Raw genomic sequence first — 14,435 nt, forward strand, 5'->3', positions numbered from 1 at the left:
GTAAATTGTAAAAATTTTTAATTAACTTGAGATGTTATTGATTTATTAAGACAAAATATTAACTTCTCAAGTTGAATTCTGAGATGTGAACCTGAAATATTCACTTACAGATGGCAAAATAAGTGAATACGTTAACAAAAGAAAAAAATAAAAAATAAATCAGTGGTAGACACAAGCTTCCATCATTTACATTTCACAATTTAAATATCATTATTTAAAAAGATATACAATTAAAAAATAATGTTATGGACCCTACACTGTAGTGTAATAATCAAACTGGTCATGTCATACATCTGAATAAATAACAGCAAATAAATGCCGTGGTAGTTCAAAAACTTTTTCATAAGCATAATATCAATACTCACTTGTGTTATCTAGCATAAATGAATTACTTCATGTGATTAAACAAATCAAAGTAAAATTTCAAAACATGTATAAATGTTTAAAATATTTACTTTCAACATTTCGTTTAATTGAAACGAACCCCGTTTCAATATGGCACCTTTAAATGCGTAATACAAGCCGGAAGTGCGACTACAAACTACAATAACCAGCAGTCCCGCTGCCGAGTGACTCACCACTGTAGAGGTAAACATGGCTGCTGTAGGAGCTCTGTCGAGAATAGCCCGGCTGGGCTCCAGAATATGTAAAAATCGTGTAACATTAAGCGGAAACTCACAGAGAAGAGGAATAGCCGCATGCATCGACCGTAAGTACCAGAAAACGAGATCTACTAGCTTTAAGTAATACAAGTAGCTCTAAAAACTCTGTTTCTTTCATTTACCTCATTGGACCTGAAGCAATGAAATGAACCAGCGATATGTTAAGTAGTCACACAGCTTTGTAGCAAACAAACGTGACTGCTGATTAAGATAAAAAAAAAAAAAGAAGCTTATGCTACACATATTCAGCGCTTTTATTTACTTATTTATCGCAGCCGACTGTCATTGGTTGGTTTGTTAGATCTCAGTTCCAGTCGGAAGGCAGAGAAAGCTGCACGCCTCTCCTTAGCACCGCCCCTCTCTTTCGGATTATTCAACACCTAGATGTTATTTAAATCATCGTGGCTGTTATGTTGTAATGTGTTAGGTATAACAGGACATAATACTCTATGATATTAGATGTTTTTCAGTTCAGTTCAATTCTATTTTATTTATATAGCACCATATCACAACACCATTTGCCTCAAGGCACTTTGTATTGTAAGGTAAGGATCCTACAATAATACAAAGAAAACAGAAAAAACCCAGCACTCATATGACCTCTTGTGAGCAAGCGCTTTGGCAGCACTAGGAAGGAAAAACTAGAAGGAGGACGAAACCTCCAGCAGAACCAGACTCGGGGAGGGGCGTCCATCTGCCACAGCTGGCTGGGGTTGAGGGACAAAGACAGGACAAAGACTGTGGAAGAGAGCTAGAGATTAATATAGGTTTATAAATACATAGTGAGTAAAAAAGGTGACTATTTATATACTCTAAATGAATCTCTGTTTAACAATATGCTGTAGACACTTATGAGGGAATTCTTAGCCTGGGTTCAACGTGACCTGAGCCAGACTGTGAAGACATGAAATATGAACAGTATGTAATGGTTAAAAGCACACAGAGCAGTTTCTGTATTTAATGTCCTCCGCTCTTTGTCTGCAGCTTCCCACGGACTCACAGATGAACAGAAGGAGTTTCAAAAAGTGGCCTTTGACTTTGCAGCCAATGAAATGGCCCCACACATGGCAGAGTGGGACCAAAAGGTATGAGCTAGGAAGCTTAAAACACTGTTATTAATCAAACGTGAAAGCAACAGATGTGAGGGGTTCAAAACCATGTTTGCTCATATAAAGGCAATCTTTTGTATCAATCCAAAGTCCTGATCAGGAGAAAAAAAAAGTAAAAATAAGTATTAGGCAATAAGGAACTAGTAACAGCACTAGGCAGGGTGTGCTAATGGTTAGATGTTTCTTCCCCACTCAGGAAATCTTTCCAGTAGAGACCATGCGTAAAGCGGCCCAGCTGGGTTTCGGTGGGATTTACGTTCAGCCAGATGTTGGAGGATCTGGCCTTTCTCGGCTGGACACGTCGATCATCTTTGAGGCTTTGTCCACGGGATGTGTGAGCACCACAGCCTACATCAGCATCCACAAGTATGAATAATAAGATTATTTTGGTTGGAAGCATTTTTAAAAGACGCCATATTTACAGCAGGTGTCAGTTTGTCTGGATTATACATACAGGAAGATGGGTACACTGTGGCCATGAAGGGATGAACGTGGTCGGTAACAATACTCAGGTTCACTTTAGCATTTAAATAATTGGTACTTCAGCAGGCTGAACTGTTAATACAAGGCAGGATGGATCCATGCTTTCATGTTGTTCATGTCAAATGTTGAAGCTGAAATCGAGACTCAACAGACCAGGCAACATATCTCTAGTATCCAATTTTGGTGAACTCGTGCGAATCCTAGCCTCAGTTTGCTGTACTTAGCTGACAGGAGTGGTACTCTGTGTACTCAGACCAGCACGTATTCTACCAACACCATCATTAAATCACATTTCTTCCAATCTGATGCTCAGTTTGAACATCACTGGGTCGACTCGACTGTGTCTTCATGTCTAAATGCACTGAGTTGCTGTCATGTGATTGGCTGATCAGATATTTGTGTTAACAAACAGTTGAAGTGGTATGCCTAACAAAGTGGCCAGAGAGTGTATGTTATTTATTTATTTGCATGTTAATCTCCTCTGTCCTCCTTATCTTTGCAGCATGTGTGCCTGGATGATAGACAGCTATGGCAATAAAGAGCAAAGGGAAAAGTTTTGTCCTGATCTCTGTTCTATGGAGAAGTTTGCCTCCTATTGTCTCACTGAACCAGGTGAGTCTGCATGCGAAAAGACAGCAGAGTTCTTTGTGTAAAATTATTCACAGCTGTCTATGTGAGAAATTCGTTTCACATGTATGTTGTTCTTCCACACATGTGAGTACTTTAGTTAAAGTTCAACCTGCGATCTTTGTTTTAGGCAGCGGCAGCGATGCTGCTTCTCTTCTGACCTCTGCTCAGCGGAAAGGCGACCATTACGTCTTGAATGGCTCAAAGGTAACTCAGACCTGTCTGTACGCTCATGTCATTTAAGGTCTGTAGAAATGCAAGCTCCTCTAATTTCTTCGGCACTTTTTAGGCCTTCATCAGTGGAGGAGGAGACACAGATGTCTACGTCGTGATGTGCAGAACTGGAGGTAAAGGACCTAAAGGTATCTCATGTCTGGTGGTGGAGAAGGGAACCCCCGGCCTCAGTTTTGGCAAAAAAGAAAAAAAAGTACGACTTCACAGTTGCGCCACTTTGGTGTTCAACCACTAGATGGCAGAATTGAGCCAATCAGCTGTTAAAAACAATCTGTCCTCCAGGTGGGCTGGAACTCTCAGCCGACCAGGGCCGTGATATTTGAGGACTGTGCGGTTCCAGTGGCGAACCGGCTCGGTGAGGAAGGACAGGGCTTCAACTTCGCAATGAAAGGCCTGAATGGAGGCAGAATTAATATTGGTAAGGAGGAAAACACCACCCAAGTAGCCAAGCATCCAAAAACTGTGTCTTTTATACTTACAATCCAATGTAAATCTTTTTTTTTTTTTTAAAGCTAGAAGTAACAGTATGTAATCTGCATCATAATTGGGCTTCAACGAGCTTCGGGGGAAACAGATTTGTGCATATATTGCGTGCAGCGTGCTTTTAAAGAAACCTTGAGTTGGTTAAGGCATGACGAATGGTTTCAGTAGATTTGGATTAACACACTTTTATAAATGAGCATGCCCTTGGTTATGACCAGTAGCAGTGGTTTGCTCAGTAATAACTCAGGTCAAACCGTCAGTATTTGTGGTCACACAGTATTTGGCATTGACATGAAGGCGTTTAAAACAAAGCCAAACAACTTACTCACTGGTTTTCCTCTAAATACTCTGCCGCCAGCTTCCTGTTCTCTTGGGGCGGCGCATGCTTCTGTGCAGCTGGCGAGGGATCACCTGTTAGTGCGCAAGCAGTTTGGAGAAACACTCTCAAACAACCAGGTAAGCAGGTTCCCCTGTTTTCAGTTTATTTAGTGAAAACTCAGTGAAACAGAATACTTGTCCTGCCACTGTTATTCACGCCCCCCCCCCCCCCCCCTCTCTTTTAATATGGTAGTTTCTTCAGTTCAAACTGGCAGAAATGGCCACCAAGTTGGTTGCGTCTCGCCTTTTGATACGTGAAGCAGCGCAGGCGTTGCAGGAGGACCGCCCCGATGCTGTTGCCATCTGCTCCATGGCCAAGCTCTTTGCCACAGACGAGTGCTTTAATGTGAGCAGTGCTAAGGAGGATTAACAGTATTTGGCTAAAAAGCATGAAATTAACTATATTAAGTGATCTTTTATGTTTTTTCCTGCTTGTATTCAACAGATCTGCAACCAGGCTCTTCAGATGCACGGTGGGTACGGTTACCTTAAAGACTACGCAGTGCAGCAGTTTGTCCGGGACATCAGAGTCCACCAGATCCTAGAAGGTGAGGTTTTTTCTCTCTCTTTAGCCTTTTTGTTTGTCTTTTGTCATATTTTAGTGTGGCTCCTTTGGTTTCATGTAAGGCAACTGTGATGCTGTTTTTCACCAGCTGTTTCCTGCTTTTGTTTCCCTTAAAGGAACCAATGAAGTGATGAGGATGATCATTTCCCGAAATCTGCTGTCGGAGTCGTGATAAAGCTCGTCCTCTGGATTTAAACTGACCATGTTGTTATGGTCTTCATATCTGGTTTGTTACAGTATGACTGGTGCTGCCCTGCACATCATAGTTTCAATGAATGTTTCCTGACTTGAGTGTATGTTCATCCACCCACCCTCCATCTAATAACCCTCGCAAATCAGCATCATTGTCATAAATAAACCCTTTAGACTCCATGTTTGAATGTGTACGCCACATCAGATGTAATGTAAGTTAGCACAACCAACTTCAGTGTAGTTTTTTCAATCCTTCTGTCACAAATCACCCTTGACACTCGTCTCCAACTGCTCCACCCTGCTGGCACTCCGTCTGTTGCTTTGAAGGGTTTACCCCAGGTAATTAAACTCATCCACCAGCGACGGAGAGATGACAGAGGAAAAAGTAATAAGAAAAAGTAACAGTTCATAAAATCCCAGCATCACTGTCCCTAAAGTGGTCTTTCAATCCTTATGTATATTCATGGTTATTGCAATTTTACTGTATTTCATCCTTTTCTTTGCTTTTTGCAGAATTACAGAAATATGTCACAGGTGCTGTGAAGGTTATATAATGAAATGTTACACTCCAAATAAAGCTTTCTTAAATTGGACTTCATTTGCAGTTTAGCACCTTTAGGTTTTTGTTTCCATTAAATATGGAACTGATCAATATTTAGTCAAATACTGCAGAACATTTTATTGAAAAACAAAATTCCATCAACAGTCAGAACTGCATTAAAAGTGCTACATGTAGTATTTCAACATCAGAACATCATTGCATCGTTATCTCCAGAGTTCAGTGTAATTGAAATCATGAAAACAAACAAGCAGAAAACATTGGTCAGATATCGAGGATGGACGCTTTCTTGAGCGGTCTCCACTACTGGCTCTGCCATATGTTTGCAGTAATCTTGTTATACTCAACAATTTTAAGCAAAATAGTCAGAAACCATCGCCTTTAACACTTATACTCACTACTTTGGTTACATTCCAGCTACCATAACAAGCAAAATCATCACGTTTTGAGTCCTTATCAGTCTTCAACCCACACTGAAACTGTTTCTTGATGTGAACATGAATGTGGGCCAGAAATGTGAAACTCTAGAAACTATTTTCAGTGTCTGAATTGTGTGTTTTTGCTCTGAACGAGTGCAGTTAGCCTGAGAAAAGTGAACTTTACACATCCAGGTAAAATAACATAAAAATGAAATTAGAAAAATCTCTTTACAATGAAGTTGTAGAAATCATAGAAATGTAGCCAAAACATTGCACGACAATCGCAAGTAAACCATCCTGCTTGCTACGGTTTACAATATCACTGTATGCTGCTACGTAAAATCAACACTTCTTTTCGTTCTAAGCATGGAAATAAAAATATATTTCTCTTTAATGAGCCTGATCGCAGCATTTAAAAGAAAACTGAAATGAAGAACGCTGCACTGGTTCGTCAACAAACCGAAGGAAGAGTTTGTTCCAGTGAAGCACGTTTTTTTCCTTCTCTCTCAACCTATCAGGCCTTCACCGAGAAAGGGCGCTTCATTGCGAGGGATTCTCTGTCCTTTGCTTCCCACGCCGTTACACCAGTGATCCAGCCTGGCTTTGAGCAGGCACCATGACAGCAACAGCTCCCATGCGTGTCAGAGTGGAGGAACTAACTTGTGGGGACACAGTGGGTGGAGGTGCCATCTGAGGCTGCGCCCCCTCAGTTCTTTTGGGGTTGGTGACCGCAGGGCTCCTGAGAACCTGCGAAGGAGCCCCGTTTGCACTCGGAGGCCGCCTGTGTTTACGCGACGGCGTGCCTCCGATGTTGTAGCCAGGAAGCCCTTGTAAGGTATTGGCTTCTCCAGGGCGCAGCTGGTAGGCGTTGATCACTGAGCTCGCGTCTGAAGCTGATATCGGGGAGTACGGATAGTGGAAGTTGGGCTGATGGGGGTCTCGTGGTTGAGGGCTGGTGGCTATGGAGGATAACGTGCCATTCTTGGACATACCATCTGAGCCTGTGTTGCTCTTTGCCCATGACACTCGCTTTGGTGCCTGAGCGTCCTCCCTGCGGTAAAAAGCAAGGAAAGAGGGTGAAAGAAAAATCATTAAAAAGGAGACAGAAAACAAAACAGAAGTGAAGTGCTTCAAGTAAAACGATAACGGACACTGCAGCTGCAATACTGTCAACAAAACACATTGAGTGACAGTATTTTATACTCACGTGATCTCCTAACAATCAAGCGCTTGTAAACTACTGATTTAGTGTAAACGATGCTCTACTTACACAGTATCAGTTACAAAGGTTAAATGTTCAAAAATGCACAAAAACTAGGATAGCATGAAAACACAGATAACACATACTTGCTGAATCACTGCTTTGCATTACTGTAAACGGACTCTTAGAAGCAGAAGGCTTGTTTGGTTTTTTTTGGAAAATTTGTGGGTACATTACACCGTGAGGTGGAGGGCACACATTATGGCGCTTACCATATCTTAGTGCAGGGGTTCTGGTTGGATGATGTGCAACACTGCACATTTCACACTGAGCAAAAGTCAATTTAAAGCCCTGCTCCAAACAACTGGATTGAAAATAATGAGAAAAAACAGGATCTACCCTCTTCGACTCCAAATGGCCTCTTTAGGATGAATAGGATGACTTTACTGTCACGTCGTGCTCAGAGACGACACACTCTACTTTCCATTTGTATCATCATCATTTTTTGGACACAGAAATTACATCTCACTACTCCACATTTCTGACAGCTGTCAAGAAATACACGATGTACACATAGACTGTATAAAGCCTTAGCTCCGGTGATATAAGCCTTTTAATGGTAAACTTCTGTTTGAAGACATGAGATGAGCATTTTAACCTTTATGTGGTGTTTTTAAACTGGAGAAGGGAAACTGGATGCTTATTGGCCAATGACTTGTTGATCACAAGTGATTAACCAATGAGAAAATCCAGGCTAATCCTCCTTTTGGATTACATGGAATGACCAAAATTTACAAAACTGACATAATTTTACTGTTCAACATGTCCTAAAACAAGGGAATAACATATTAAACTCATCAGCAATTTGTTTAATGATGTTTTTATTAGAATATAATAAGCCACGCATGGCGTCACTGTGATCTTGTAGAGGCATAAAAGAGGATTTAATGTGACAAAGTGCCCACTCTACAGACAGTGAAACTCACTTGATTTCATTGGCTATCTCCTCCTCTGTGTCCCCTCTCCTCCTCAGTATGAATATGAGAAACAGCACCATGGCCACCAGTCCCACCACTGACCCCAGAGTAGCTGCTGTAATCACACCTGCGTTGGAAGCTGAGAAACGTAACAAAGATGGAGTGGTGATTTCCCAAACAAACTTTTAAATACTCTGGGGTGAAGGAGAATAAAAACAGAGTTCATGCTGTGTACATACAGGTGAAAACCTCCAGGTTAATGGAGCAGCTGTCGGAGCCGGCGGTGTTGCTGGCTCGACAGATGTACTTCCCTGACATGCTTTTAGTGAGGTTGCTCAGCCTGAGGGTACCGTGTCTCTCATCTGAAAAAAAACAACTGTAGTTACACACTCTTCACAATCACATATTTATGTGATCTGAGCCAGGAAGAAGAAAAACGTCAAGGGAACTAAACACATGAACTTACTACAGTACGAAGTAACAGACTTACTATATATACACAATTACAATTGACTATAACTGGATTTATATTTATTAAAAATAAAAAGTTTGTTCGTTTGCAACTTAGTTTTCTCTTTTAAACTTAAACATGGGATTCTTTCTATCAGTATCACAAGTATTATGTTAGTATCACTTTATTTATTTTTGTTGTTTTTTTATATCATGCTAAGACTAATGTATTCAACATATCATTGCAGTGTTAATACAGAATATAATTATTGGCTGGCCATTATTGGCTGGTTTCCATTACTTAGTGGAGGAAAAGAAATGTTACATTGCTGCAATCTAACAACACTAGTCTGTTGATGCTGGACATGAGTTTTTGTTTTCATATTTTCTCACACATGCAGTGAGAGCATGTGCATCAGTCTCACAATCTGTTCCTCTTAGCACATCTGATCTTAAAATACTATGTTGCAGACATAGGCTGTCGAAAAATAAACAAGCTTCATGCTGGATTTATCACAGCAAATCCTCTGAAATCCAATCTGAGACGTCATATCGCAGCACGCCTTCATCTGATCTCATTTTGATTCATGGCGGCAACTGAGAGTAGGTGTGTTTGATTTTACTGGAAACCCTCCCCTGAAAAAGTGACTGTAAAGCATTGAGTCAGTCACAAAGGGCAAAAGAAGTAGATTTAGTGGAAAGGTGAGAGCAAAATCTTTAATAATTATTCCCAAACTGCTCTAATCCCAAAGTTTTGGTTGGGCAAAGGCTGGACTGAGCTTTGTTTTGTCTCTCCTGTTTCACTACTACAAGGAGGGCTAAGGTAGGCAGATGTAATAATTTCTAAATCTGTTGTGTTTTCAATAAATACAGAAGAAGAAGAAGCTGCTGACATATATCCTGCCCCTCTAGGTCTTAAAAAAACATTGAAATCAAAAGTAGAAATAAATTATGCCTATGCTTATTAAGCTTAAGACCAGCGTGTTAACATTATGCGTGAGAAATCAAAATAAACCCAAGAAAAACAGTTGTGGATAAGGGTGATATGCACCTGTCCTGCTGTGATTATTTAATCCCTGGGCCTAAAAAACAGCTGTGAAGGCCCCAACCTAATTGTGACAGATTAGCCGCGTATCAGCTGACTCGTTTGGAGCGATTTCAAGCCTGCACAGTGATCACAGATCCCCGTGGCAACAGAGCTGCAGGGATCTGATGTTACAGTAAGTGCGACTTCATGTCAAGATGGGACCATTACTCATGTTATGCTGCCATCACTGCAAGGTCAATGAGCAGCATTTGTCAAAGCCTTGACACATGACATGTGACTCATGGAAACTGGCAGACTTTGCAGCTAATAGTATAGTCAGCTACCTCACATGGCATATGTGCCCATCGAATGCAGGATTAGTTTGCACAGCAATGTAAGCAAACATGTTTAGTTTGGACGTCAGTAAAGGGTATAACATTAATTCTGACCTAAAGGGCTAAACAGCCATAAGCTGATAAAATTTCGAGTAAGTAAGAAGCACAACTAAAACAGAAGCATAAAAGACACCTTTCCCTGTTTATTCACTCATAAATCTATTAATTTCATGCCTATGTTTAAATGATATCCTTAGTATGAGGAGTGTCTCAAGAGTTTTTGGGCTGCAGTAACAATATTAAAACAGATACAGTATATAGGGCAAAAAAAAAAATAGGTTTTTACAATAACATAATTTATTCTGACATCTTTGCACTCTGCACCATAAATCTCCTTGACTTTAGGTGCCTCTTTTATGCTTGAATAAGTCATAGGTTAGTGTTAAATAGCTAAAAAGGTGGTCAAAATTATTTTTTTTTATAAAATTATAATATATATATATATTTTTTATTAAACCCTTTATAAAGCCTGGAGAACTTAGAACATCTGACTCCTTGGAGGCAATTTTTTTTTTCTTTTTTAAATGAGTGTTGGCTTGAGACTTTTACACAGCATATATGCTGTAAAAAGCTACAGTGAACAGACAATATGTAATCATAATAATAATAATAATAACAGTAATATTAGTAATAATAATAATAGTTTTACTTAGCTAAATAAGTAAAACTATTACCAGCAGAAACTGTTAATTACTCGTATTGTAGCCTACTAATTTTATATTTTGCTATTAATAAACATTTATTTATAGCACACTAAACTGCAAATTGTATAGCATTGTTACAAAGTTTACATATCAAGTTAATGAGTTTAAACAGTTGAACAATTCCTTTGAGTTTTACAGTTACTTCAAACTAGCTGCTGAACAAATTTCTAGCACATCAAGCTAAAGCTAATTAGCTACTAGCTAGCTAGCAAACATTAACTATTTTTTAAATCAATGACTGTATAAGATTTTTTTCAATATATGGTTTAAACATTGCTTGCTGTGTTTTTTTTTTAAAGTTTAAACTTTATTGTGTGATATTTAGGTCCTCTTGGATTAAGTCAGTTATTCTGTGTGCTAACTCGCTAACCATGAAAGCTAAAAAGTGACTGAAAGGGTTACAGATATTTTTATCCATATCTGCAAGAAAATCATATTCATGTTTTTCACATGTGAAATATTCATATATAAGTAATAAAATATGAAAGCATATTAAATTTATACAATTTAGGGTTATTATTGACTATATTCATATTTATTTATTAACCCACATCATAGCTTAACTACACAATAATAAATTAACATAATCTTATAGTACACAGTTAAAAACTGCAATGGGATGACAGCTAAATCTAACACAACATACTGCAAAGATTTAAAGGACAAAGTCAACCCTTCCGCTTAATATTAATGAGGCTTGGAAGTTTAAAAGTCCTTGTCATGAGGGGTTAAAGTGGGATTTGGCAGGTGGGGAACACCAAGATCAAGTCTTAGTCTTAAGAATCACTTAGAAAAAGGGCACATAAGACATTGTTTTGTAAGCTCCAGTAGGTTTGTCCTTGTGTACAACCTTGTGATCTGCTGACCTGGGTTTCTACTCTAATATTCATTGCTCTGTCTGATGATGCAACCAACTGAATTCAACAATATCTAAAGCAGATGTTACACAGGCTATATGGCCGATTTCCAACCCCCTAACTAGATACAATAAAGCTAGTATAAAAGGTTTATACCTTGATGTCTGCTACCTTTGATGTAATCTGGTAACATTGCCCTAGCTGTAACCAGTCAAGCGCACTGCATTACTGTAAACTAACCAGTGTACCCTGCACTAGCCTGAACAGTATATTCTTAAAATTTAAATGACTTAAATTTGTTTTTGGAAGACATTTCACAAAAACATAATTTAGCAACACATCACCTATAGATCCAAAATTTTAATTAAGCACTCTAAAATGAATCAGAAAATTACACATAAATTTTAACTTACTAGTCCATAAAAATGTCACACGCTGAGCAATGATTACTTTTGAAAATAACCTTTGATCTTCCTTTCCTTCCTTCCCTTTCTTTCTCTGTCAATGTCACACATTAACATTTTTCCCCCTGGGAAATACAGAAACTGTCCACTTTTTGAAAAACTGCACGGAAACAGTTGTGTGTGTTTGGTGACATTTGTTAAGTTGATTAAAATGTTGCATTTAAAACTACCTGCCATTTAAAAAAAATGTTACTCTGTTATGCTTACTTCAGTAGCTACCCAGTTGCTAAGTACCACAACAAATTTACTTCTGCACCATGAACGCATCACAGCAACAATAAAAAGAGGGATGTGTTGAAAGTGTAAGTGGGCCTTGGGATGTCAGTTTTTTTCTTGTTACTGAGTAAGTACCACCAAGCTGCCCCTGGCAGCCACCACAGCCTGCAGCACATGAAGAATGAACTCATTCAATAGTGATATACAGTGCTGCCCCATTCCCGATTTTCCTCTTTTTTTCTGTTTGTCACACTTGAGTGTTTCAGATCATCAAACAAATGTAAATATTAGACAAAGATAACACAAGTTAACACAAAATCCTGTTTTTAAATGAAAGCCTTTATTATTAAGTGAAAAAAATGACCCTGTGTGAAAAAGTAAATGGCCCCTAAACCTAATAACTGGTTGGCCCACCCTTAGCAGCAACAACTGCAATCAAGCGTTTGCAATAACTGAGTTTACAGCACTGTGGAGGAATTCTGGCAGAATCATCTTTGCAGAATTGTTGTAATTCAGCCACACTGGAGAGTTTTCGAGCATGAACCACCTTTTTAAGGTCATGCCACATGCTAGAATTGAATTCTAGGCCACTCCGAAGGCTTCATTTCTGGTGGTGTTTTTTGGATCATTGTCCTGCTGCAGAACCAAAGTGTGCTTGAGGTCAGAAGCAGATGGCCCGACAGTCTCCTTTTCTTCTTTTTCTGAAATGTGGTGTTACTTTTACACTAGATGTAATGGGACACACATGTCCCAAACTGTTCAAATTTTGTCTTGTCAGTCCACAGAGCATCTTCCCAAATGTTTTGGGGATCATCAAGATGTTTTCTTCCAAAACTGAGTTGAGCCATTATGTTCCTTTTGCTCAGCAGAGGTTTTCGTCTTGGAACTTGGCCTTGTAGGTCATTTTTGCCCAGTCTCTTTCTTACTAAAGAGTCATGAACACCTGACCATAACTCAGCCAAGTGAGGCCTGCAGTTCTTTGGGTGTTGTTCTGGGGTCTTTTTAAAGTCTTGGATGAGTCGTCCTTGTGCTCTTAGGGTACTGTTCCATGTTTTCACCATTTGTAGATAATGGCTCTCACTGTAGTACCACAGCTTTAGAAATGGCTTTATAAACTTTACCAGACTACGAGATCTCAATTACATTATTTCTTATTTTTTCACACAGGGCCATGTAGATTTAGATAATTATTTTTTTGCCTAAATAATAAACAGCTTCATGTAGAAAATGCATTTTTTCTTTACCTGCATTATATTTGTATAATATTTACATTTCTTTGATGATCTGAAACATTTAAGTTTGACAAACACACCAAAAAAAACAGGAAATCTGGAAAGGGGAAAAGATTTGTTCACCACTGTACAATAACCTGTCTGTCAGATTTAATTACTCGTGCTGTTCCAGATTGTTCCAGCCCACTTTAACCCCTGCTTGTCATGGAAATAGTCAGGAAAGATAACAGCATAAAACACTGGTTCACAATTCCAAATGGTTAAAATAAAGACAACTGAGTGGTTTTATAATTAATATTTATAGAGTTTGAATCTAGTCTTTTTATTTTAAATTTTTGAAAATACTATTATAAGCATTATTACAAATGGGGTTGATTTGTCTTTTCCTTTAAAGCTTTCTTAGAGCTTAAGGAGTGCCATGTTGACTCTACAAACATAATTATTCTTGCAGGTAGAGGTGAGAAAGAGTATGGGGAATAACTGAAAAACGTATGACTGAAAGCCCTTACCCATGAACCCAAGGACAAGCATGGTCTGGGGGCAGGCTCTCCACTCTTTCAATTATTTTTTTACAAAAAGATGAAAAAGAGAGTGAGCTTAAATGAAAGGTAGAGAGGGAATGGTAGAAATTGAAGGGAGGGGTAGCAAGATGTGCTGCACTCTCTGTCCCAAATCCAACTTATGCTTCTTAGAGGGGCTGATCAAGTAATGACATGGGGCTTGTTAGATTAGGTACCTAGGCCAACAGGAAATGAGAAGTGCGGCGAGAGGATCAGCAGAGAGAGAGGAAAAAACAGAGAGGGAGAGAGAGAGAGAGACTGCTGAAAGGGATAAGCAGTGATGGGCAGAGTAAAGTTCAAGTGTCACAGAGTTGGCATATATCAGTGTGCATAAAAAGATGCGCGCAGGGTTGGAGCTCGAGTGTTGAAAGCATGTGAGAGGATGCATAATCAGAGGGAGTAGTTTTCATGTTATGAGTTTGAGGACTTAAAGAGATGAAGGCCAGAGATCAGAACAGTTAAGTCAATACTCAATCAATCAGCCAAAGTCCTACTGCTCAGAAACAGATGGCGTCTTTTTTTTCTTTGTGAAAAATAATGCAAGAAATTCCTGTTTTCTCTCTTGCGCTTGTGCAGCACGTTGAAAGGAGAATGCTACGTGTCTCATTCAGTAAAGAGGATTTCACACTGTGCGTCATGCC

General features: G+C 39.2%; 2 protein-coding genes across 4 annotated transcripts in view; one reads left to right on the top strand and one right to left on the bottom strand.

Moving 5' to 3' along the window:
• The first annotated feature begins 473 nt into the window (after positions 1-473).
• acad8 (acyl-CoA dehydrogenase family, member 8) lies at positions 474-5,326 on the top strand. The gene is made up of 11 exons (XM_026192206.1): positions 474-709; positions 1,647-1,747; positions 1,968-2,137; positions 2,757-2,866; positions 3,012-3,088; positions 3,171-3,308; positions 3,398-3,533; positions 3,957-4,054; positions 4,170-4,322; positions 4,422-4,524; positions 4,658-5,326. Exons 1-11 carry the CDS (start codon positions 595-597, stop codon positions 4,711-4,713), a joined length of 1,257 nt encoding a protein of 418 aa, XP_026047991.1. The 5' UTR covers positions 474-594; the 3' UTR covers positions 4,714-5,326.
• A 61-nt stretch (positions 5,327-5,387) lies between these two features.
• esamb (endothelial cell adhesion molecule b) overlaps positions 5,388-14,435 on the bottom strand; it is a 56,402-nt gene continuing 47,354 nt past the window's right edge. For all 3 annotated transcript variants that reach the window (XM_026192203.1, XM_026192204.1, XM_026192205.1), the window contains 4 exons: positions 13,744-13,788; positions 8,129-8,251; positions 7,899-8,028; positions 5,388-6,762 (listed from right to left, as the gene is read on the bottom strand). In XM_026192203.1, the coding sequence (XP_026047988.1) occupies positions 6,291-6,762; positions 7,899-8,028; positions 8,129-8,251; positions 13,744-13,788 (770 nt within the window). In that variant the 3' untranslated portion in view covers positions 5,388-6,290. The remainder of the gene's footprint in view (positions 6,763-7,898; positions 8,029-8,128; positions 8,252-13,743; positions 13,789-14,435) is intronic.

Source organism: Astatotilapia calliptera, chromosome 14 (assembly GCF_900246225.1).
Source record: "Astatotilapia calliptera chromosome 14, fAstCal1.2, whole genome shotgun sequence".
Taxonomy (NCBI): Eukaryota; Metazoa; Chordata; class Actinopteri; order Cichliformes; family Cichlidae; genus Astatotilapia; species Astatotilapia calliptera.